Genomic DNA, 22,894 nt, shown 5'->3' with positions numbered 1-22,894 from the left:
TAGTCTCTTTGGCAGTCCCCCTTACATAGCATAATCCAAATGTATTTAATCATTAGTAAAAATAAATCTGCTGAGATCAGCACTAGTATACGTGTCCTTGTTTCAGTCTTGTTCTCTTAGACTTCAAGATGAATCAAATAATGAGAGAGAACAACAACAATAAAACAAGTGTCCAAGTTCTACATCGAATGGAAAATATCATTTCAGTCCAGTTTAAGCTTTTTTTGGTCCAACTTTGTGAAACAAACAAAAAAAAGTATAGAAAGTGAGCATGCAGCTTTGTAACAATTATTTGAACACACTGATGCTTGTCCACAGAATGGGCATTATTAAGGGAAGGTTCTGGGAAAGTCTCTGTGCTGTAGAACCCAGATCACCGTGGACCTCGTCTCACAGATTTGGGATTTTGGTTTACGCCATCCAAACTTTGTTTGCTTGTTTATTTTTGCGGAAAGCTCTTGCACATTTTCATCTGCAGTATACAACTAATTATAAATATAGTACACAATCCAGAATATTCTCCACATGGAATAAGTTGTTTTGTCGCTTATTTGATCAGCTTTGTGCAAGACGATCTGTCACAGACGCGGCAAAACAGAGACACCAGAAATGCATGATCTCATTCATGGTATCTCAAACGTATATGATACATCCAGAACTGTCTCTGCTGCTTTAATTGTAAGGCTTATGAAGTATGAGCCATTGAGACATAGTTTAAAACCAAAATGGGATGTGTGGAATCAGATAACAACTGCAACAGCAGACCAGAATCCACTGGTACCACTGGTACCACTAACCATAGGTTGTGCTATAGCAAACTATTTCAGCATCACACATGGCAATAAGGACCTGCAGATAAATTCATTGAAGATGCCACTTGTGAGAAACCAGCTCCATGAAACTCCACACAACGTCTCAGGCAAAACACTCCAGCCATGGCAGGTATCTTGGAGGACAAATCTGCTGGAAATATCAAGCACCAGATCTTTCTGCTATGTCCACCACTGCCTCAGATGACAGCCGGGGGAAAAAAACCCAAAAAACAGCATTCGTCATGTATGTGTAATCATAACTGGAAGATCCCATGCCCTGGTTTAATCTGCTGCAATCCTTGTCACATACATAATCTCTCTGAGAATCAAAGAACGTCCTAATTACAGCCATTTAAAAGGAGTCCATGACATCGTTTGATGTAATATTACTGCCTGTCCTCATTAACTGTGCACCTGTCAACCTCATTTTTCACTTATGTTCATTTAAATGTTATTAGCAAACCTAGTTGCTAATGTAGTTTTGTTTAATTTCGCAATGTTTTCACGTTAAACGTAATTAAATTAAGCAACTGAAGAATTTCTCACTGCAGTAGTGTCCCCAAGGGGTTGAAAACAGCTTTTTGAAAACAGATATATATTTTAAGGGCTGGATGGCGTACCTGTATGCTAGTCCTCCTGCCTGAAAAATTCAAGATAAACCATTCAGTCGGAAAAGCACTTAATTTCATCTCTGAACCTGTTTTATGACTTTTCCACAGTGATAACCATCAACTTCTTTCAAGGTTAAAAACCTAAACCATGGTTTACTTCATGATTGGGGACTCCTACCAAAAGACATAGGTTGCACATACTTCGATATGTGACATATTGCACAGAAGATATTGGAAAATTCTGGAAAGGAAACTACCAAGCTTTAGAAACATTAGACACATGTGACTTCAAGTTGAAGAATCAATGTTGCCCGATGCTGACCTCTAGTGTCGATTTGCGAAATTGCCTTTGTGTTAGGCTGAAAGAATCTCATAATCTTAGACAGCTATATTCATATGTGAATTGAAAACAAAATCAGTGCAATGGCTTTTATTTCTGAAACGATTTGAAACACAACCTGAACACAAAGCCAAAATGGTAGGCTACTTAGTCCTTACTGTCATTATACCCTGTCTGATATAATTATTATTGTTATATTACCAATGAAAATGATTTCATATTCAATATAATTATTATCTGAGTTATATCTGATAACAATCAATGCCAGTCTTGTTTTTTTGCAGTTTCGTTTTGTTTTGAATGTTTCCTTGCACCTGACAAGGTAGCATAGGCCTACAGAAAAAAACTTTAAGTACTTTGTGATTTTTTGTTGCTGTTTTTTGTCCTTTTGATATATACCTATACACTATCGACCTACCCATCCAATACATTTACGTGGGGGTGATTTTAAAAATCTAGTAGGCTTATAACTTAGACATGTATATTGTATATAATAGACACTTAGTATATTGGTCTAAATAGCAAATGTGTTCACAATGCCTTTAAAATGAAACACTGATGGGTAGATAAGCCAATTTAAACCTATTTTACAACTCCGCAGGAACATTATTTGAAATTGTGGTTGGCTGGCTGTCTGACACAATCTAATCTATTGGAATATTGAAATAATGAATTTTTTTTTTTTTCTGCTCCAAGCTATTTTTTCACAATAGGCCAACCAGCGAATACAAAATAGCCATGCATTCCATTTTCACGATAGCTTGATCACAGTTAGCCGAAAGTTCATGTTCGATCATGCTATAATGAAATGAAATAAACACCCCAAGATGATAAACAGTGAAACTTTGCGAACCTGTAAGATTAAAAACCCCGTTTTACGGCGCATCTGTACGTGTCGGTTTACGTCATGACGTTGCACGCAACACACGCAGGTCCGCGGCGGACCAATCACAGTGCGGGACTCTGTCGGGAAGTTGTGTAGTTGCGTCGTTGTTTTCTACGGTGTTTTGTCCTAAGAAACTCGCCGAACTAAAACGCGTATTTCTTTTGAGGAAAAACGTTTAATTTCCCTTTAGGCAAAATGAAGCACAACTCTAACGTGCCCGCATTCCTCACAAAGCTCTGGACTCTGGTGGAGGACTCGGATACTAATGAATTCATTTGCTGGAGTCAGGTAGCCTAAGCTCACAACGTCTATAGGAGTTCAGCACACTGGTTAGCTTAGCATAGCCGTCGCAGCTAACAGCTAACCGCTAGTTGTGTTGCAGAACAGCTACACGGCCCATAAAACTGCAGTGGGCTTATTCAGCCCGCAAAATAACATGTTTAACCAACTCGTATATATGTTAGCGCGCTTAAATAACTGCCCATGGCGTATAATCCCCGTTTTTGTTGGCTAACTAGCTAAGAAGCTACTAAATACGCAGTTTGGGCCATTTCTGTATGATGTGGACTAATGTTGCACCACTGAAGTCATGTGTAACTGGGCTGACTAATGTGTTCTGTGTTCAGGTGTTGTAGGTATCTATGATAAAATATAATCATAATCTATAGATATGTTGTAGATATCTGTCTACCAGTAGCTTTATTATAGTGTTTTTTGTATTGCCAGTTAGGTATGGCAATAGGTAGGTGCCTTAATCCTGCTGGCAGATTTAAGTAGCTATATTTAACTTTATAACTATGTAGATATTGATGCAGACAGTCAGCATAGATAAAGGCTGATTCTGTTTTTTCCCTCTACAGTGAACACGTTTCTTATTGTTACTTGTGTTGATTGACGAGCAGAAAACACCAGCTATGTAAAAGTGCAATCTTTGTGGTCGTAATTGTTATTTGACCAGTTTTGTCTTTGTTTTTTTTTACAGGAGGGAAACAGTTTTCTTGTGTTGAACGAGCAGCGATTTGCAAAAGAGATCCTCCCAAAGTTTTTTAAGCACAACAACATGGCCAGCTTTGTCCGACAGCTGAACATGTGTAGGTGTTGTGATCAAGCACATACGGCCCCTTCCGTCTTCACTTTATGGAAATGAAGTGTTTGCCTAATTTGTTATTCCTTTTCGCAGACGGCTTTCGCAAAGTGATGCACGTCGACACTGGCGTAGTGAAGCAGGAACGAGACGGACCGGTGGAGTTTCAGCATCCGTATTTCAAGCACGGCCAAGATGATTTGCTGGAGCACATCAAGAGAAAGGTCAGTGGTCTGGGAGCAAACAGATAAAGACACTTTGCTGTAAAGCTGAATGATGAGGTTTGAGTATAACAGAATAGCCTGAGAATACATTCAGGTTGTGAATCAAGAGGAATTTTTAGGAGAGTAACATGCAATTGATGATTGGCTCATACACTATAGTGTTAAATCGACAGATATTATGTCCGTTTTTACACTTGAATCCAGGCTGTTAAACATGGTGGCACTGACGTGTAAATATTAGTGGTTAATGTCATTGACCAACAGCCGTTATATTGTGTATTCCCAGTCATAAGAATTGGGACTTTTGAGGTGAGATACTGGGAGTAGTTTTACCTTTAGATAGAAATGCCTAAATTTGTCCACTAAATATGGACTGGCTTATAGACGTTGACATTTTAATATTCTAATTGACTGAATGCTTAACAGTTAATATATCAAGGAGTGTTATTGGTCATTATTTGGAGTCACTTGAGAATTTGCATATTTTAGGTGTCCAACGCCAGACCAGAGGAAAACAAACTGAGGCAGGAGGACCTATCCAAAATTCTGTCTAGTGTACAAACTGTTCATGACAAACAAGAAAATATGGATGCTCGCCTTGCCACTTTGAAACGGTAACTTTAGACACTTTGTAATATGATAAGTGTCTGTTATGTTTTACAACTTTGGACTCCATACATGTGGAACCAGCTCTTATTTCAATTTCTGTCATTATTCAGTGAAAATGAGGCTCTATGGAGAGAGATGTCAGATCTGAGGCAGAAACATGTCCAGCAACAACAAGCTATAAAAGAGGTACATTCAATACGTTTGGATCACACAAATTAGCTCACATTTTTTTTACATATGGCATAGTGTATGAAGAAAAATCCTTTTTTACGCACATTATTTAGTCTAACACCAATAATTCTTTCTTCCCTTTTAGCTTGTACAGTTCATTTTCACGCTTGTCCAGAACAACCGAATGCTAAACTTGAAACGTAAAAGGTAAGAATTACCACCTTGAGGGGGGGCACCATGAATGTATAAATGCTCTGCTTGGACTAGCGGCTAATCTGTCTCCCCACCACTGTGTTGAAACCAGGCCACTGTTATTGAGCAGCAATGGAAAAAAGTCCAAATTCATCTCCCAGATCTATGAGGAACCAGTGGACCACGGGATGGTATGTGTGAAGAGGGGTACAGGGATGATTACTGCTGTCTTCGTTAGTGCTGCAGACACAGTCATGAGAAGGAGAACAGTGAAGTGGTAGCCTGTGCACTCCGCTGTTTTAAGGAGGACCGGTTTATGCTCCAGTACTTTTCCAGGCCCCATGTCCGTTGCCAGGTTTCCCCTAGTGAACAATGCTTGGTGTCAAAGGTTGGAGATTAAAGCTTAAAGCTGTAGCGCACAGAGTCTTAAGACTCTTGTTTAAATATTCTGGGCTATATTGATTTAAGAATTTTTCTTCAAATTGTTGTTGTGGCTTTAATGCCCCATAGTGCTTTTGGCTTTAACTCTCACATTACTGTAGTTGATCCTCCTATGTTTTCTGTCACTGAGATGTAAGGCTCGCTACGGTATACAGTTTACGTTTGGGAGTCGGTGTCTTATTTTTGCTTTGTGACTGATTTAATGATCTATTAATAATAACTAGCTTATTAACATAGACGTGCTGGCTGTTGATGCATGTTGAGCGTTCTGTGTTAGTCTGCCGTCAGTGAGCTCAGCGGACTGACGAACAGCTCGGACGTTTCTGACGACGTCGTCATCTGCGACATTACTCATGAGGATGCAGAAGTCGTAGTGGATCCGTCAAGAACGCCAGATGATGGGTAAGTGTTCATGAGCATGTGTGCGTGCATGTGTGTGCAAGGCATCTTGAAGGATTTTCTTGGTTTTTCTTTTTTTGTTTTGTTGGTTGGTCTTGTTTTTTTAATTTGTGTTATTTACATAATATGGAATAGTCTTTCATGTATTGGAGGTTCATACACACATTTTTTGGAAATTCTTTGCTTTTGATTTCAAATTTATTTCTGATTTGACCAAAAATTTAAACCAGTAGTCAGTCAACAATGTGGTAACAAAAGGAAAATGAGCTTTATCCTTCACTTTGGAAGGCTGTTCAAATAGGCCCCTCATTAAACAGCCAGTTGCTATAAATAGCTGTTTTTCTCCAGCCGTCGCAACCAGTGAAAAAGGAGAATGACTAAAATCAGCTGCACTCTATGCAGTTGCTCGCACACAGAACAGAAATAAAAACGTTTCCTTTTCTCTCATAGCTGAGAGTTCATAGCTTTCTACATGAGAGGCTTTAGATGAACTTGTCAGAGCCAGTACAGAGCCAATTGACCTTACAGTGGCCTTATTGAAAATCCATTGTTAGAATTCACATGGGCTGAAAGACCTTTGACACTTGTAATGCACACGCTCTGTTTTCTAATGGTATATATTTCATCCACTGAAGTCTGGCATTGCTCATGTTTCAGAACTGTAATGTTTTCCAAGCTCCATCAAATCCTAAATTTCTTTAGAACTTGTTAGTATAAACAAAAGCGATCATATTGAAATATGAAATTTCAATTTTTTATGGAAGAAAAAAATGGTTTATTTTCATAAACAATAACAAACTTAATTTGAGAACACAAATAAGTTGTGACCAACATGTGACAGAAAAATACTAATGGTGTTTCTGGACTCCCATATAATGTGAAAAGTAAGAGTGTACCTCATTACCTACTGCAGAAGAATAAATTGCAATTCATCCTGGAAAACTTTCATGTACCTTTAAACATTAACTCACCTGCATTTGCATGCAAATGAGCTTGAAGAAATTAGCATACTCCCGTTGTTATCCACTGTATTCCCTTGTGTGCCCGACTAAGAAATTGTTCCAGTTATATTTTTCCATTTGATGATTGTAACTGATTTACCAACATGGAATGAAAAATTATCATGTGAACTTGGTTAGCTAGCAGTTTGTAATATCAGACTGACTGATGTCATTTTTTGCAGTTATTATTATCTAAGTAATATAGTATGGTAATAATTTTATAAGCAGTGAGTATTAGGTAACTCGCAAACCTTCCATTTCAAACTAATATGGGAAATAAATAAGCTAACAATAATTATATTGTTTATATTAGGGGTGCACGATATGGACTAGAATTACGATGTGCGATAACATTGTTGGATATCCCGATATCGATGTGAACCACGATAAATTAAGATTAAAATACAGAGATGTAGTGTCTCTCTGAACAGCAGCACGTTAATTAGTTTTTTTTTTACTGTGTAATGAATCCAGAATAATTCCAAATATTTTGCAGGTTTATTCAACAATAGATTCAATCTAGGTTTATACTTTCACGAGTGACCGTAGCGCGACTCCGCACACCTCGCGTAAACCTCCGCGAACGACGGAAGCGTTTAATCATGCCATGTCACATTCTTTGCAGTGTTGTCCGAAACGATATGTAGGCCTAGTAGTATAGAAAAAAACACCCCTCAAATACAGGGGAATGAACATTTACCTGACCAATTTTAATGTTGCTTTGTGTATCAGGTTTGAAAAGTGCTGGAATTTAGGCTAAAGTACTTGAAATTGTAACTACTTCGTTTCACAACAAATATCTGTCTGACTGAACAGTTCTCTTAGGCCCCGTCCACACGACGCCGGAGGTTTTTAAAAACGGAGGTTTTTGTCTCCGTTTTCAAAAATATCTCCGTCCACACGATCAGCGTTTTCAAAAATATCTACATCCACACGACGCCGGAGGTTTTTAAAAACGGAGGTTTTTGTCTCCGTTTTCAAAAATATCTACGTCCACACGACGCCGGAGGTTTTTAAAAACGGAGGTTTTTGTCTCCGTTTTCAAAAATATCTACGTCCACACGACGCCGGAGGTTTTTAAAAACGGAGGTTTTTAGCCTCCCGTCCACACGAAAACGGCGTTTTCGGTCACCGAAAACGGAGGTTTTTGAAAACGCCTTCCAAGGTGGAGACTTTTGAAAACTCCGGTCTCGGCGTATTCGTGTGGACGGGGGAAAACGCATGTTTAGGAGTCTGCGCATGTCTTTTTTTTTGTTTACATTCGCTCAGCTTGTTCAGCATGGATACGCAGCTGATACGCAGCCGTGAAACGCTGCAATTAACATGCCAGCCCAGTAGAGGGCGATCGTACTTCCCACAGAATGACATCAAAACACTTGAAGAATCAAATTAAAGCAAATATATTTGTATAACGCTTTTCACAACACACGTTGTCCCAAAGCGCTTTACAGGATTTACAAAGTTAACAATAATGTAGCGTGTAGTGCGGATGATTGATTCAGGGAACGAGCCATTTTGAATACTTGCTTTCTTTATTAGAAAGCAGCCCTGTTTCAACACAACGGTTAATGCTTGTGAACTCGGACTTACACATACATTGAATGGGTGCGGGGTATCGAATGAGTACGAACACACGGGGGTGGTAGGTTTGACAAGCACATTAAAAACACTCATACATACATCGATTAGAAGCTTACATTGTACAGACACATTCATCACATAGCACTTTGTCACAAGCACATTACAGACATTATAACACTAAACTTAGCGACCAAATATGACACGAAAGGGATTATGGGAACGATTTGAAAAAACTGAACGCAGCGCATTTAGGCACCTCCGCTGTGTTATGTAATGCGAAAGTAACATTAAATTAAACTGTACACATGTTAATAATCCGCCAATTGCAGTGACAACGAAAGCAATCACGGAGCTGTCCATGCTGAACAAGCTGAACGAATGTAAACAAAAAAAGACATGCGCAGAATCCCTATGTGACGTCAGCGTTTTCCTAAACATGCGTTTTCCCCGTCCACACGACAACGCCGAGACCGGAGTTTTCAAAAGTCTCCACCTTGGAAGGCGTTTTCAAAAACCTCCGTTTTCGTGTGGACGGGAGGCTAAAACGGAGACAAAAACCTCCGTTTTTAAAAACCTCCGGTGTCGTGTGGACGGAGATATTTTTGAAAACGGAGACAAAAACCTCCGTTTTTAAAAACCTCCGGCGTCGTGTGGACGGGAGGCTAAAACGGAGACAAAAACCTCCGTTTTTAAAAACCTCCGGCGTCGTGTGGACGGGGCCTTAATTACATTAACAAATACGAGCCTCTTGTAATTCCAGGACGAAACATGAAAGAACGTGAAGACGTTAAGATTGGGCGTTTTGAAAATAAACAACCATTAAATAATGTGATTAAAAAAAAGCGAATTATTTCAAATCATTTAGAGTATATGTATAAATATTTAACTCAATTAAGTTTAACGAGCTGGGAATTATTGAAATGGACCTTGAAAGTGACGTACAAGTGCTTTAATTCCACCTTGTATAGGTGTATGAACCCTGCAAATATGACTGTTCTCATTGCGCTGAGACGCGGCGCGCGCGAACTTACAAAATTCGAGAGGTGCACGACCTCGTGAATTGACAGCGCGCGAGACCATCGCACACGGGCGAAGCCACCGTGATTACGTTAAGCTGGGCGTACACTGTACGATATTTTAAATCGTGTACTCAGCTCCAGCTCAAACTGTACGACTAAATCGCAGGGTTTAAAAATTCACAGCTCAGGATTCATATACTCACACTATACGACCCGACGCTCTCATGCGATCTCACGAGGAGCGATTTGAATTTCAAACATGTTTGATATTCTTGCGACGCTGCGATTTCTGATCGGGAGTTGGTCGTGAGGTGTGAATCGCTCCTCGTTTACCTGTGTAAACTATACGATGCACGACACGCGATTGAGCCGAAACTCGGCCCGATCGAAAAATAGTCGCACGAGTGAAAAATCGGCTGAAAATGGGCCAAATATCGTACAGTGTACGCCCAGCTTTATTTTCGCCTTGCGGACCCTCGCGCTGCATCAAGTGTAAACCAGGCTTAAACCAAATCGCGTGTCTGATGAGCGTGTTCACCTCACTCTGCCTCTTGCCTACTTACGTCACGTGATCATAGTCTGCAGCGCGAATAGCTCCCTCTATTGCTGGACGAGGATAATGCAATTTGAGTTTGCTGTTATTCAAGGAGTTATCGTGGCTCTTTCGATGTGTTTATCGTGAAACTTCACATCGCGATAACGATAAAAATACGATTCATCGTGCAGCCCTAGTTTATATGCACAATTCAAATGAAAACACATCATACCACAGCCATATATGTTGTGAATATGCCACTTCCAGGTGTAATGTAAATTTACATGTACAAACAAATATGCATATGAAAAAAAAAACTTGGTGGTCAAAAATATTTCTCAGGCATTGAGTGACAAGTGTAGAGAACACAGAGAGCAGTCTGTAGATGGGTGAGAAGATTCAGCATGTGATACAGCAACGTCTGTTCTTGTTCACATACTTATCTTCTAGCTCTAATTCTGGTTTAAGATGTCAGGTTTCTACAGTTGGGGTTCGGCATTGTCCTGGGCTGACGGTTGAGGACATTGTCCATGATCTGGGTGTGTAACCACACAGGGCCAGAGTACTACGCAGTTTAGTCTCCAGACTGAACTCATCCAGAGCTCCATGTTAGTGGCATGGTGCTTCAGGACTGCTGTTTGATGTCTCTGTCCTAGATATTACTCAGTTCCACTCTTCTCCAACGGTGCCATAAAGAATATACTTGAACTCATCTGTTTCTCAATATATTGTCCTGTAGGGACGTTGAAATTGTTGAGATAAACTATGAAGAACAGCAGACAACGGCAGAAAAGACAGATCCCACGAGAAATATATCGGCAGACATTACTATCGAAGATGAAGAAGAAATACCCAGAAGCGCTGTAAACACTCCGACAGCCCCCAGCATGCCACAGCTGAATAATAGCTCATGCCTAAATCATGAGGACCCTGTGAAGATGATGGACTCCATCCTGAGTGAGAGTGGAGCCATTTCACAGAACATTAACCTTTTGGGCAAGTAAGTAAGAACTACGCTTTACCTCTAAGACTGCATTGATGCACTCTTAAGGTAGAGCTCGTTGCTCTTGTCAGATGAAATGTGGGCCTCCTTGTGAACAACGTGGATTTGTTGATTCATCCGATTTTTAAAGGCTTAAGTGATTAACTAATTGGTTTGCACTGAAGCCCAGGGGAAAACAGAGTAGTAAGTCGCTGGGTCCTAAGCTGCAGTTGGAGTTGTGCTATATTTACACATTTTAATGAAGAATTTTGAAGGGTCAGGAAGTAGTTAACCTATCCCTGTTTTAAATGTGGATTTAGGTGATGGGTGAAATCATGGGTTTGCACTGCTCTAAAGAAAATGTGATCTGTCCAATAGAGTTGAGCTGATGGACTATTTGGACAGTATTGACTGCAGTTTGGAGGACTTCCAGGCCATGCTCTATGGGAAACAGTTCAGCCTTGACCCCAGTATCCTGGAGGTGGGTGTAATTCCAGCGATCAAAGGCCATATTCATCCATGTTGATTTTCCCTGTGAATTTTCCATTTACCTTCATTTTGCAGTTTCGTGTTTCTTAGTGATCTCGTGCTTCCCTTACTCCCCTTGAGGAGCCTGGCCCAGCCTAACGGGCATTTCAGTGTGGAAAACCTTTCAGTGACGTCAGCCCTCTTTGTTTTTCTCCCTTCTGCCCACAATGGTCTCAACAGGAAACACTTTCAAACTCAAAAGGTGAACTTTCCACAAAAGACGAGACGGGCACAGACAACGCAGGTAAAGGCTTCCGCCGATTCATGAGCCTGTTGCGAGTTCAGTTGGAAATATTAGAACAGGGTTTAAAAAAAAAGTGCATTTGCTCTCTAACACCAAAGATTGTCACCAGTGTTCAGACTGAAACATTCACCCTTCTCCTCAGACAAACAGCTCATTCAGTATACCAGCTGCCCCCTGCTGGCCTTCCTGGATGGCTGCAGTCCCCTCCCCTCCGAAGCAGATCCCCAGCCTGAAGACCCGAGCCAGTCCGCCCTGAAGCAGGACGCCGAGGCGGCCGTGGACCTGCTGGACTCTGCCCTGGAGGCAAACGACGCCCCACGCAGCACGATGATCCGCCTGGAGCCCCTCACAGAGGAGGAGGCCAGCGAGGCGACGCTCTTCTACCTGTGTGAACTAGACTCAGACCTGCCTCCCTCTGACCCACATCAGCTCGGGGTCTGACGGGTAACCGTGGGGCGAGACCGGACCTAATCTGTACATAATTGTCAAAATGATCTATTTATTAGATGGGTTTGTTTGTTTTTTTTTTTTTTTATCTTTGAACCCATCCCCTTCTTGGCCATGTAGAAGTATGACATTCCATATACACTTCCTGTTACCATCCCGTCACATTTCAAGAACCACAAGGGAACATGGCTGCAGTTGGGACGCTGGTTTACTGTATTCCAGATTTGTTTGTTTTTCTTCCATTTTGATTTCTGTGATGAGATTGGTGTGGGTGTTGTACAGTGGTATAGAAGTACCTGCCTTCAGATCTCTGTGCATACCAGTACTCTTTCTTTAGATTGTGTTCTGAAAGTAGCTATTTGCATCCTGTCAAGCTTTGTCAGTATCCAAAGCTTATGGTAATTCCATTAAAGATGTTAGCGGACATCACCGCCCTGTCGAGCTGCTTAATGTGACCACCACTCACACGGCCTTTTCAAGCTGAAGCAATCATGGTGCAAACATAGTAATCGTGAGGGTGATGGGGTTTTAAACCTTTAATGATTGATATAATCAACAAAAATAACCCATAACAGCCATCACTAGACCAACGTCAGTATAGGTGTGTGAACACAAGCTGCAGATTTCAAATCAGGACACATTCATAAATTTTTTTTTTTTACATAAGCAAAGGATCAGTGCAGAAATTCACATGAATAAAGTAAAATAATGAAAAAAAAACCTGTGCAAGTTGCAAAAGAGTTAGCACTGACATTGTACAGTCCTAACTAATATTTGACTTCGTAAAGCATGCACAAAACTAGCAACAAGGTAAGAGTTATCTGTTAACTGATCATATTACTGGAACACCACATCTGTTCAAATGAGCAACACCTCTCCAGCGTAATGTCATTATCAACAGGAAAGCAGCACAGCCAATGTTCTTGTTAGCAGTGAACCTTCTCATGCCAAAGCAGTAATACTGAATTCTGATGCCCATTCTACAGGAAATTACAGTATCATGACTTATGAGCTTCAATAATGTGCGCTGTTGCTATATCTCCACAAACAACTTAACGAACGTCTTAACATAATGGACAAGTTCACTCATATCTTAACACTTTTTAAAGGAAAAAAAATGCTTCCTTCCTACTCTGTGGGGCGTGTACACAATAATCCCATCTGCCGTCTTTAAAAACCCGAGCGGAGCCGATCGTTTGGACCATATAACTTTACGCCACAAATAAATATTACTACACGACATGCACTAGTTTAAAAACAAAGCAAAGGGCTTAGCCACAGGGGAATGCTCAGGTATTTACAACAGACACAACTTGCCCATTCCTTTATAGACGTATATTCACAACACAGATGAGCGAGCTTGGCGCAGGACTCCTTCAGCCAGCTCGTCAGTCGAAGTCACGGTTGGTGAGGACCAGAGGAGCCACCAGGGTCCACACGTACAGGGACACGCAGATCCAGCTGGACGAGATCTTCACCCAGACAGACGGCCATTTGCTGGTCATCACTTCATAGTTGGAGTCGGGGCTGAAGGGATGGAAAAGATGTAGATGGAACCGAGAGCAGGGCTGTTGTGTTGTGTTATGAATTTCATAAACTAAGGGTAACCAAGTCTTACTGTTGATGATAGGCTAAAAGTCATAATCAAGTTATGATTATTGTACCAAGAGACTTACCTGTACCAGTTGGTCAGCGTCATCATGATGTAAAGTGAAGCCAGGAAGAGCATGAAGTGGAAGAAAGAGTAGCTGTACGTGACGCCGTCCTTCTCGTTGTCCACGGCACGGTTTGAGCCGTCTCCTTCATCGAAGTTCTCTGGGGCGGGGCCGTCCTCGATTAGAGCAGACTCGTCACTGGTCAAGGTCAGCTTGTTCACTTGGGTGTTGTTGGAGTTGCGAATGCTGGGGGGAAAATTTTTTTTAAAATCACCGAGACTGACAAAGAAAAGTGCCTTTCGTTTCATGACAAAGCAGATACTGCATTCCATTGGAAAAATAAAATAAATCTCACCTAGAGTACAAAACGCACAACAGGAACAAGATCAGTCCCACAATGCCCTGGGCATCCCACCACTGGACCACTTGCGTCTTGCCTGCCGGGGTGGTGCTGTTCATGCCGATAATCCCCAGCAGGCTTGGGTTGCATTTGCGGTCTTTAAAAAAATAAAACAATAATTTTGATGGATGCTTTTTTAAATACAGGCTGGCGTGTGTGTTCGTATGGAGAAATACCACAGAAGCCCTACCAGGCTCATTGGTCATGGCAGACCACGTCAGATACATGGTGTAGAGGGTAACGACAGAAGACTGTAGGAGGCCAGACCTGGGCTGAGACTCCTGGATGAAGAGGGAAAAGAACTTGATTGTGGCAAAATGTGGCAAATATCAAACCATGGTTTAGAGGTTCTAGCAGTGAAGGTCCAGTTTCCAAAGCTAAACTGCAGCGCTAGGCTGTAAAACAATTACTGTGCTTTCTGCCGGTGCTCATTACCTGGATCTTTGGCAAGATGGAGACGATGGAGGCCCCCACACACAGCAGCATGTTGATGCTGATGAAGACCTTGTTCTCAGTACAGCCATCAGCGTGGGTGTAGTAAACGTAGAACAACACCAGCGACACCGAGGACAGGATGTAGTTAACAGCCGTGGCAGAGAGAAGAGCTATGAAGAACAAGAAATAGAGACGTACAATGGTTTTGGGGGGGTTTTTTGTGCCACCATCACTCCACTAGTCTTTTTCTTCTTCTACTCGACATTTCCACAGCTCCACGAGACCTCTAAATGACACCAGCTCAAATGGTCATCCTTGCTCTGAGGACCACGTGCCTGCATTGTCCTCTCTGGGGGGCAGTGATGCCAACTCCTCCTGCCAGTGCAGAAGTGGACCACAGCATCTCATGCCTACCTGCATACCAGCAGCGGAAGTTCCCCTCCTCCATCTTCTCCACCCAAGACTCATTCCAGGAGTGAGCAAAGTCGATGAGAAGCACCAGCTGAATCAGGATGAAGCAGAAAGCACCGGCCATGCCAACATAGAACCACACTGGAGGAAAAACAAGAAAAGACCAGCTTACTTTCCTGGTATATCAATATCCAATGTATATGAAGGGTTATCTGATCTGCCAACCGACAGCATGCTTGTAGACATTTACGGCACTTAGCATTTATAGACTCAGTATGCACTCTTGTTAACATGGTTATGAACAGATTTAGTAAGTTTAAGTGAGATATTATTTGACAAAATTACCAGTTGTAAAGGGGCCCTCAGGAATGAAGAAAGCTCCAACTGTAATTGCGGTAGCAGCAGCAAACTTGAAAAACCAAAACCTTCAGGAAAATGAAAAAAATACCATCATACAGACCATCTCTACAAATAATTACATAAATTCTTGGCAAAACCAACTTGTGAAAAGAACTACTACCACATAATTTGCCTACCGTGCTACGTATAGTTTCTGGTCAACAATTTGTTACAAAATAACCAAGACACCACCCCCCCCCCCCCCACCCCCCCCAGCAGTGTGCGTGGCTCATGTACCCATTATGCACAGTGGCACGCGGATCCTGGCTGCTCTTGACCTTGATCATAAGGAGGGAGAAGAGGAGGAAGAACATGGCCATGCCGAAGCACACGCGGTACACCGCCTTATAGCCCACCAGCACGTCACAGTTAACGTGCCCCTCAACACCTGGGATAGAGGAGCCCATCCCCCCTTCACAAAAGCCCGGGATCTGCAGGGAGAACACACAACGACGTCAAGAACGTCCTCAATACAGACGTGTTTTGTTAATAAGACCCTTGGCATTAGAGTAAATATCACATTGCCTATTTTATATAAAGAGCTGTTTTTCTCTGTGAAGTGGAATGATTTCAGTATATTATTGAGTACATTAGATTGCATTACAGCTATAAAAGACTTGTTTTCCAGTAACATTTTTAAAGTAAATGAAAAAAAGACGGAGATCCTGATCATCAGAGATTTTTCAAAATATGTGAAGGCAGCTCTTTGTCCACAGACACCAATAATTAATCCATTGCCACTAATGTCTATATTTTTGACTAGCAGTTAAGTTTCAAATTGTATATAAACTCAGTGAATCATGTTTTTTTTTATTTGACAAATATAGCAAAAAGCAGGTTTAGTATAGTGAGAGTTTCTCTCATCTCATCCGCATTAATGCAATGCCCTTTTCACTCATCTTAGTCAGGGTTAATGCAGCAAGCTCCAGCGTGCTAGTTAAAAACAGCTGCTCATATTCTCACTGGGACCATGTGTGCAAACACATTAGTCTAAAACTGCCATCACTTCACTGGCAACCAGTGAGATTGACTGTAAATGACTGGATCTTTCCTTAGGCATCGTCAGGTGAAGCTGCAGAGTATATACATGAACGGTTAGTGCCTCATGTTGGTAGGGGACTACTGAGGGGCACTTGTTTGTTAGTACAGAGGACCAAACCTAAGTGGAAGGATGACTGTGCCCTCGCTGCTCTGACTCCCAACCTCTACAACAGCCTGCCCCTTAGAAAAGTGCAACATAAATCAAACCGTCTGCCTGCTGGCTACCTTCTTCAGCTGCCCCTCCATGCCCGGCATCAACATGATGCAGGCGATGCCTACTCCCAGCAGCATGAAGAAGGCGTAGATCAGCCGTGTGACCGTCGAGTTGTTTCCACTGGGGCAGCATCTGCACAGCAGGCACGGGGCACTGCCACACAGGCAGGGGATCTACAGGGGGACGCAAGGTTTCAGGTCACGTGACACGGCTGAAAATGAACCCGACCAGGCCCAGGGAACCACCCAGAAAACTGGCTGGCTAGCTCACAGGCTAACGAAGCCATAAAAGGATTGACATATGACATTATTTATTATAAACCGACAAAACATGGATGTTATTGAACTGTAACGTGAATATTTTGGTTAATTAATGTAAATAAAACTGCATATTCGGAATACGAGACGTGATAAACAGGCACGGCCCTGGCTAGCATGACACAGTAGCTAAGCGTATTAGCTACACAGCTAGTTCGCTAATTAATTTAATATTTTTTACAGTAAAATATTGGCATTTTGTTTAAACGATGTTTTATATTGATGTGAATTAACACAGATATGAAAAAACAATTACGTACCCAACTCGCCATAGAACAAAGTCCAAGAACGGACCCCATATTCGCGCTGCGGGAAGATGGACGCGGTTCTGAGAATGTTTACAACGCGCTGCGCTGTTCGAGAACCTTATCGGAATATGTGATATTTCAAAATAAAAGTCCGAATTACGTCACCCTTTCTGTTTATTGTAGAAACAGACGGCCTCTTTCTGGAACCCTTTCAGTCAAGGCCTGACTGAATACCAACACTGTAGCCTACCTCACCAGTCTACCTACAGTTGCTTTATACACATTAATTCATGCCCCTCTTATTCATTGTGTGTCTAGTCCATAATACACAGTCAGACAAATGTTTCTTAAACTGGCATTTTAAACATAATTTATCATAACATAAAATATGTATATTATCAAAACATGCCATCAGGAAAATTCTTATTTGTCCAGTAGCAAGTTAACTAAATATGACATTCATTTATTGCAAACCAAATATGTAATCTAGCATAAATGTTTAGGCTAACGTTACAGAAGGCTTTGACTTTGTATTCTGTTGTGTACTGTTGATGTGGTGGAGAGGTCCATTTGTAACAAAGATCCTGCACCTACAAATACCACAGTGCTGTGGGTGGCCATATAGGTGACATGGCTCAACATCCCTCCAGACATCTTCCGTCGTTTAGTGGAATTTATTCCAGACAGAGGGGGTCCTACATGATATCAGCACTCATAGAACATATCTGGACCTATAAATAAATTGGCATATATAAATTGGTGTATGTACAGTATACACACATATAGTGAACATATATACTATACTGTAGTGCTCATGGACGTAATTTTGATTTCAAAAGTGGGGGGGACATGGATTCGTCGCTACTTAAATATTTGGTTTTAACCGTAAAAACTGGGGGGGACCAAAACCGCCTTTTGAAAAAGTGGGGGGGACATGTCCCCCCCGTCCCCCCACCAAAATTACATCCGTGGTAGTGCTTGTATAAAACCTCCACACTGAAATTAATTAAACATACAAGACTGATCACTAAATCGCTAAAAATAAAGTCCAAATCTGACCCGATATATTAGGTTCTCCACTATATGGCATATGTCTATCACTGGCAATTATACAAATGTCACTGGGGTAAATATAGGACCACCTGTGCCCTGGTCCAAAAATAGATCAGTCACTCAATGTGCCAAAAGTCATGGGACAGGAACTAGTATATAACCATGTACAGAGTGCTGATCGATTATCAATTGTCATGCTTATTTTCAGTATAACAGAACTCGCTCTTTCTTATGTGATATTGACAGATTTAATCATCACTAAACTGAGAAACATATTTACAGTATATTTGAAAATATTTACAAAATAAAAAGTATTTACTTAACATTTATAAAAATGTATTCAAACTATATGGAATTGTGCAAATAGTGCAAAAGTGTTGAGGATTTTCTGTCAGACATGTAACTTGTTTGGGGTACTTTTTGAGGTACTTTATACTTCTGTTAAGTAAAGGCAGTCTGTCAGTGATGAAGCAGCAGCTACATGGTGATGTCTCGCGTGTTTGTTTCAACTTACTCTCACCTTACTCTTACTCTTATAACAACCATTCACGCCGCTAGGGGGTGCTGTGGGTGCTATACACTAGCACTCTTGCCAGCATACAGATTATCACAGCTAAAACAAAGAAAACGGATCATTTATAACTAAAGTGGATTTAACTGAAAATAAATCAATTTTAACAGGTAAGGTTTGAATTTCCAACCAATCTAAACGTTCTCTTCTACATTTTTTTTAACGTATATTTTGTTTTGGAGCATTAGACCTCAGCAAAATATTAAACTTTAAATATTTAAATAAATATTAAATCTTTTATATTTTCAATCTCAACACTAAACGTTTCCACCCATGTCGTTTCACAAAGGCCTAAAGTAATGCGAGATGTAGGGATAAAAAAGAAAACAGACTTTACACTCGTTCAGTTACTGTACATTTATATTTGCAGTTGCACAATCCCTTAATTTCACCACCTGTCAAACCGTAGCTCAGCGGAGACATAAAGAAAGCGTTCAGTCGACGAATATAGGCAATTTCATAGAACTGTTAAAAGTAATAGTCAGGTTTAACAGAATTTAAAGTATGCGCACCGTAACCTTAAGAGGGCCATTCTCAGAAGAGAAACCCATGCTCCTTTGGGCAACACAGCAGGTCTCATACATAAGATCACATAACAAGGGAGTACGTACAACTACAGCAACCTGTCCTGGGTCATCAGAGAGGCAAAACATACTGTACACACAGACAACCCAATGCTTTCTTGACACTAAAGATACATGGTGTATGTGGCAGGGCCCTTGGCCCATCGCTGACATCAAAGTGTGCTCACGTGTATTTGATGGAGATCCGTCACTCTCAAACCCACAATGTCATCTCTGCATGAATTGTACCATAGGGCCACTGGCTGGAACGGGAGACCCCCCCATCTCCCACAGACCAAATATGTTGTTCAAACGTAGCGGATGTCAGGAAAACACAGTCTAGAGTTAACCTGTGGAAAAGTGTTAGCCCTGGCAGGGTTCTCGGTCATTAACATCTCCCTGAACCAGGATGTTGTTCCTGAGAGCTTCAAAATGACTGCTATCATTCCTGTGCCATTCCTGTGAAATCACCCGTGTCATGCCTCAGTGACCATCAACCTGTAAGTCACACACCAATCACCACAAAGTACTTTGAGCACATAGTTTTGTCATGGAAGACAGAGAGAAGCCTCTCCATCACCTCCCACACTGCACTTCCTGACTGGGAGACCTCAGTCTGTCAGGAAAGGCAGAAGAAAAAAACCCCTGCGTGCTCAGTCCTTGCTGTTTGCGTTGGTGACTCATGACAAGTACAAATCGCATCATAATGTTTGCTGATGACACAACAGTAGTGGGTCTCATCAGCAACAATGATGAATCAGCACACTGGGAGGAGGTGTTTCAGTTTATGGTGCAGGCACAAGAGTCTAGCACAAATTTGTCCCTCCTTCCTCACAACCTTCTAGAAATGGACCTGACCAACTATCTTAAAGCGTGGTAAAGGAATTGCACTGCAAAACCCTACATCTGAGATCACAATCTACCCACAATCAACAACACCTACCAAAAGCAATGCAGTCCCTGCACCCTCAGGCCCATCTGGCAGTGGTATCACTACCATCAACACAACTCTGGCCTAGACACAGTCAGACTGTTTTAACACACTGCCTGTACATCACTGCACCCGCACTTTAAATTACAGCATTGCCTTGGGGACTCTAAGTGTGAGTGATTCTTCGCATTCTGATCTCCCACAGTCTATTTTACAGTATTTACAGACTACTCTAGTTTGCACACAATGATCACACCTAATTTAAAAACCCCACAGCTATCTTCAAGCTATTTCACCTCTTCTTGGATGACAAAGAACCCAGCCACTAAAATGTGTGATGTTGTCGTGACAAGTCAGCACGCTCTGTCCTGCACGATTGTGTTAATGTCCCGTCTACCTAATGCCCTATATATTTCGTATTTCCTCCCTTTCTCTTCACTTTTCTCACACCGTTGTGCATTTATACATATGTAGTGCTGAATACTCTGCTGCTGTATCATTGCATTTATGTGTTGCCTATGTATTGGAAGATATGTTAGCATGTTATACTCTGCATGGTATCACTTGCCCGTACTGGCCCGTACACAATATAAAAACTCCTTAAGGCAACCGTGAAATGCAGGTGTTGATAAGGAGGTCAATGAGAGTGGCGATGAATACAGATAACACTACCGTTATCTTACTCAGAAGATGAAGGTGAACACAGCCCTGCAGGCCTGATCCATTCTGCTCTTTGTTACCTTACAGAACACAGCAATATAAGTGGACATCCTTAAGTGTACAGGCTCTACCTCACACCACTGCATTACTGAGATAGACGATGCAAAAGGTATAGCATCCTATACGCAAGAGCAGACAAGGAAATGCTGAATAATCTGTATTCTTAACAGGAAATGGTTGTGGTCAATCTCAAAAAGTTCATTAATAATCTTCTGAGAGATGTTACCTATAAATGCACATTGCATATTTCTGTGAGATTTTCCTTATTTGACATGAATGCAGATATAAAAAAATATATATATAATATACATAATATGTAATATGTGTTTATGTGTTATAGTTTGAATCATTGAAATGAAAAATGATCAAGGCAGGTCTGCCTGCTGTATGACTGTGGCACTGAACTGTGGGTGTGTCAAGGGGTGTGACCTGTGGGTGTGTCAAGGGGTGGGTGTGTCAAAGGGTGTGACCTGTGGGTGTGTCAAGTGGTGTGGCCTGTGGGTGTGTCAAGGGGTGTGACCTGTGGGTGTGTCAAGTGGTGTGACCTGTGGGTGTGTCAAGGGGTGTGACCTGTGGGTGTGTCAAGCCTCTATCCATGCCGCGCGTCTCACTCCAACACACCCTTTTACCCGCCCACTGTCACCACTGTCATACTTGCCACTAAATGCTCCCACCTGTTCCCCATCCTAAATTCACTCTCTCTCTCTCTCTCTCTCTCTCTCTCTCTCTCTCTCTCTCTCTCTCTCTCTCTCTCTCTCTCTCTCTTTCTCTCTCTCTCTCTCTCTCTCTCTCTCTCTCTGCAGACACACCCACTTCCTCTAAGTCACTGCTCTGTTCATCCTCCCCTCAACATTGTTATTCCCTTCACCTGATGCTCGTTTATGTGCGTGCTCCTCTCTCTCTATTTAAGGCCTGCAGGTCTTACTGTCTTTGCTGTGCATTGCATGTTGAGTGGTTGAGATGGCAGTCTGAGATCTATGGTGTGTTGAGTGTTCGTTCTGCTACATTCTCTAAGCCAATGGATGTTCTGCTGCACAGCCAGCTTTTACTGTTTTGTTTAAAGTCTTATGGTGTATACAAAGCTCATTCCAAAGCTCTCATCTCTCACTCCCTCATTGCAGCTGTTAAAACCCTTTCCCCCATTTTCTCCATTATGTTTAATCTGTAGTGTGTAGAGTGATTGATCTGAGTGGGTTTATTATGAAAACTCTATTCGTCATTCATTTGTAATTGATTAATTTGGTTGGCCTTAACTGATCTCCAGTTGTGTCTATTGTATTTAACTAAACAAGTATACCAAACATGAGCAAGTAAGATCTCTTTTGAAGTCCATCGTGGACTTGAAGTCCAATACATTTTCAATAGTATTGTTTAAAGGAGATATATTCCTTGAAGGTATTGAGATAATAAGTATACTGTATAATAAGTGTAATTGCATTGTTGTCTATTAAATACACTGCTCAAAAAAAATAAAGGGAACACTCAAATAACATCCTAGATCTGAATGAATGAACTATTCTCATTGAATACTTTGTTCTGTACAAAGTTGAATGTGCCGACAACAAAATCACACAAAAATCATCAATGGAAATCAAATTTATTAACCAATGGAGGCCTGGATTTGGAGCCACACACAAATGTAAAGTGGAAAAACACTACAGGCTGATCCAACTTTGATGTAATGTCTTTAAAACAAGTCAAAATGAGGCTCAGTATTGTGTGTGGCCTCTACGTGCCTGTATGACCTCCCTACAACGCCTGGGCATGCTCCTGGTGAGGTGGCGGATGGTCTCCTGAGGGATCTCCTCCCAGACCTGGACTAAAGCATCC

The 22,894-nt window shown here is 41.5% G+C and overlaps 2 protein-coding genes across 2 annotated transcripts; one reads left to right on the top strand and one right to left on the bottom strand.

The window, feature by feature from the left end:
• Window positions 1–2,718: 2,718 nt before the first annotated feature.
• On the top strand, window positions 2,719–12,535 carry hsf2 (heat shock transcription factor 2). The gene is made up of 12 exons (XM_077017864.1): window positions 2,719–2,937; window positions 3,632–3,740; window positions 3,830–3,957; window positions 4,447–4,571; window positions 4,677–4,752; window positions 4,883–4,944; window positions 5,042–5,120; window positions 5,648–5,772; window positions 10,645–10,905; window positions 11,266–11,368; window positions 11,596–11,659; window positions 11,802–12,535. Exons 1-12 carry the CDS (start codon window positions 2,845–2,847, stop codon window positions 12,098–12,100), a joined length of 1,524 nt encoding a protein of 507 aa, XP_076873979.1. The 5' UTR covers window positions 2,719–2,844; the 3' UTR covers window positions 12,101–12,535.
• An 83-nt stretch (window positions 12,536–12,618) lies between these two features.
• serinc1 (serine incorporator 1) lies at window positions 12,619–17,378 on the bottom strand. Its single transcript, XM_077017865.1, has 10 exons — window positions 17,239–17,378; window positions 16,673–16,834; window positions 15,644–15,837; window positions 15,353–15,432; window positions 15,011–15,148; window positions 14,597–14,766; window positions 14,352–14,442; window positions 14,117–14,258; window positions 13,783–14,007; window positions 12,619–13,633 (listed from the first exon to the last, which is right to left on the bottom strand). The coding sequence occupies exons 1-10, from the start codon at window positions 17,275–17,277 to the stop codon at window positions 13,495–13,497; spliced, it is 1,380 nt and encodes a 459-aa protein (XP_076873980.1). The 5' UTR covers window positions 17,278–17,378; the 3' UTR covers window positions 12,619–13,494.
• Window positions 17,379–22,894: the final 5,516 nt, after the last annotated feature.

This window comes from Brachyhypopomus gauderio, chromosome 9 (genome assembly GCF_052324685.1).
Source record: "Brachyhypopomus gauderio isolate BG-103 chromosome 9, BGAUD_0.2, whole genome shotgun sequence".
Lineage (NCBI taxonomy): Eukaryota > Metazoa > Chordata > Actinopteri > Gymnotiformes > Hypopomidae > Brachyhypopomus > Brachyhypopomus gauderio.
Note: the sequence above shows the minus strand (reverse complement) of the source record. Positions and strands in the feature narration are given on the sequence as shown.

Coding starts and splice junctions, on each gene's coding strand:
- hsf2 (XM_077017864.1), top strand. CDS start 2,845: ATGAAGCACAACTCTAACGTGCCCGCATTCCTCACAAAGCTCTGGACT. Junction 5,773..10,644: donor TCAAGAACGCCAGATGATGG/GTAAGTGTTCAT, acceptor ATTGTCCTGTAG/GGACGTTGAAATTGTTGAGA. Junction 11,369..11,595: donor TTGACCCCAGTATCCTGGAG/GTGGGTGTAATT, acceptor TGGTCTCAACAG/GAAACACTTTCAAACTCAAA.
- serinc1 (XM_077017865.1), bottom strand. CDS start 17,277: ATGGGGTCCGTTCTTGGACTTTGTTCTATGGCGAGTTGG. Junction 14,767..15,010: donor CTTCCGCTGCTGGTATGCAG/GTAGGCATGAGA, acceptor TGTTCTTCATAG/CTCTTCTCTCTGCCACGGCT. Junction 14,008..14,116: donor TTGTGCGTTTTGTACTCTAG/GTGAGATTTATT, acceptor TTTTCCCCCCAG/CATTCGCAACTCCAACAACA.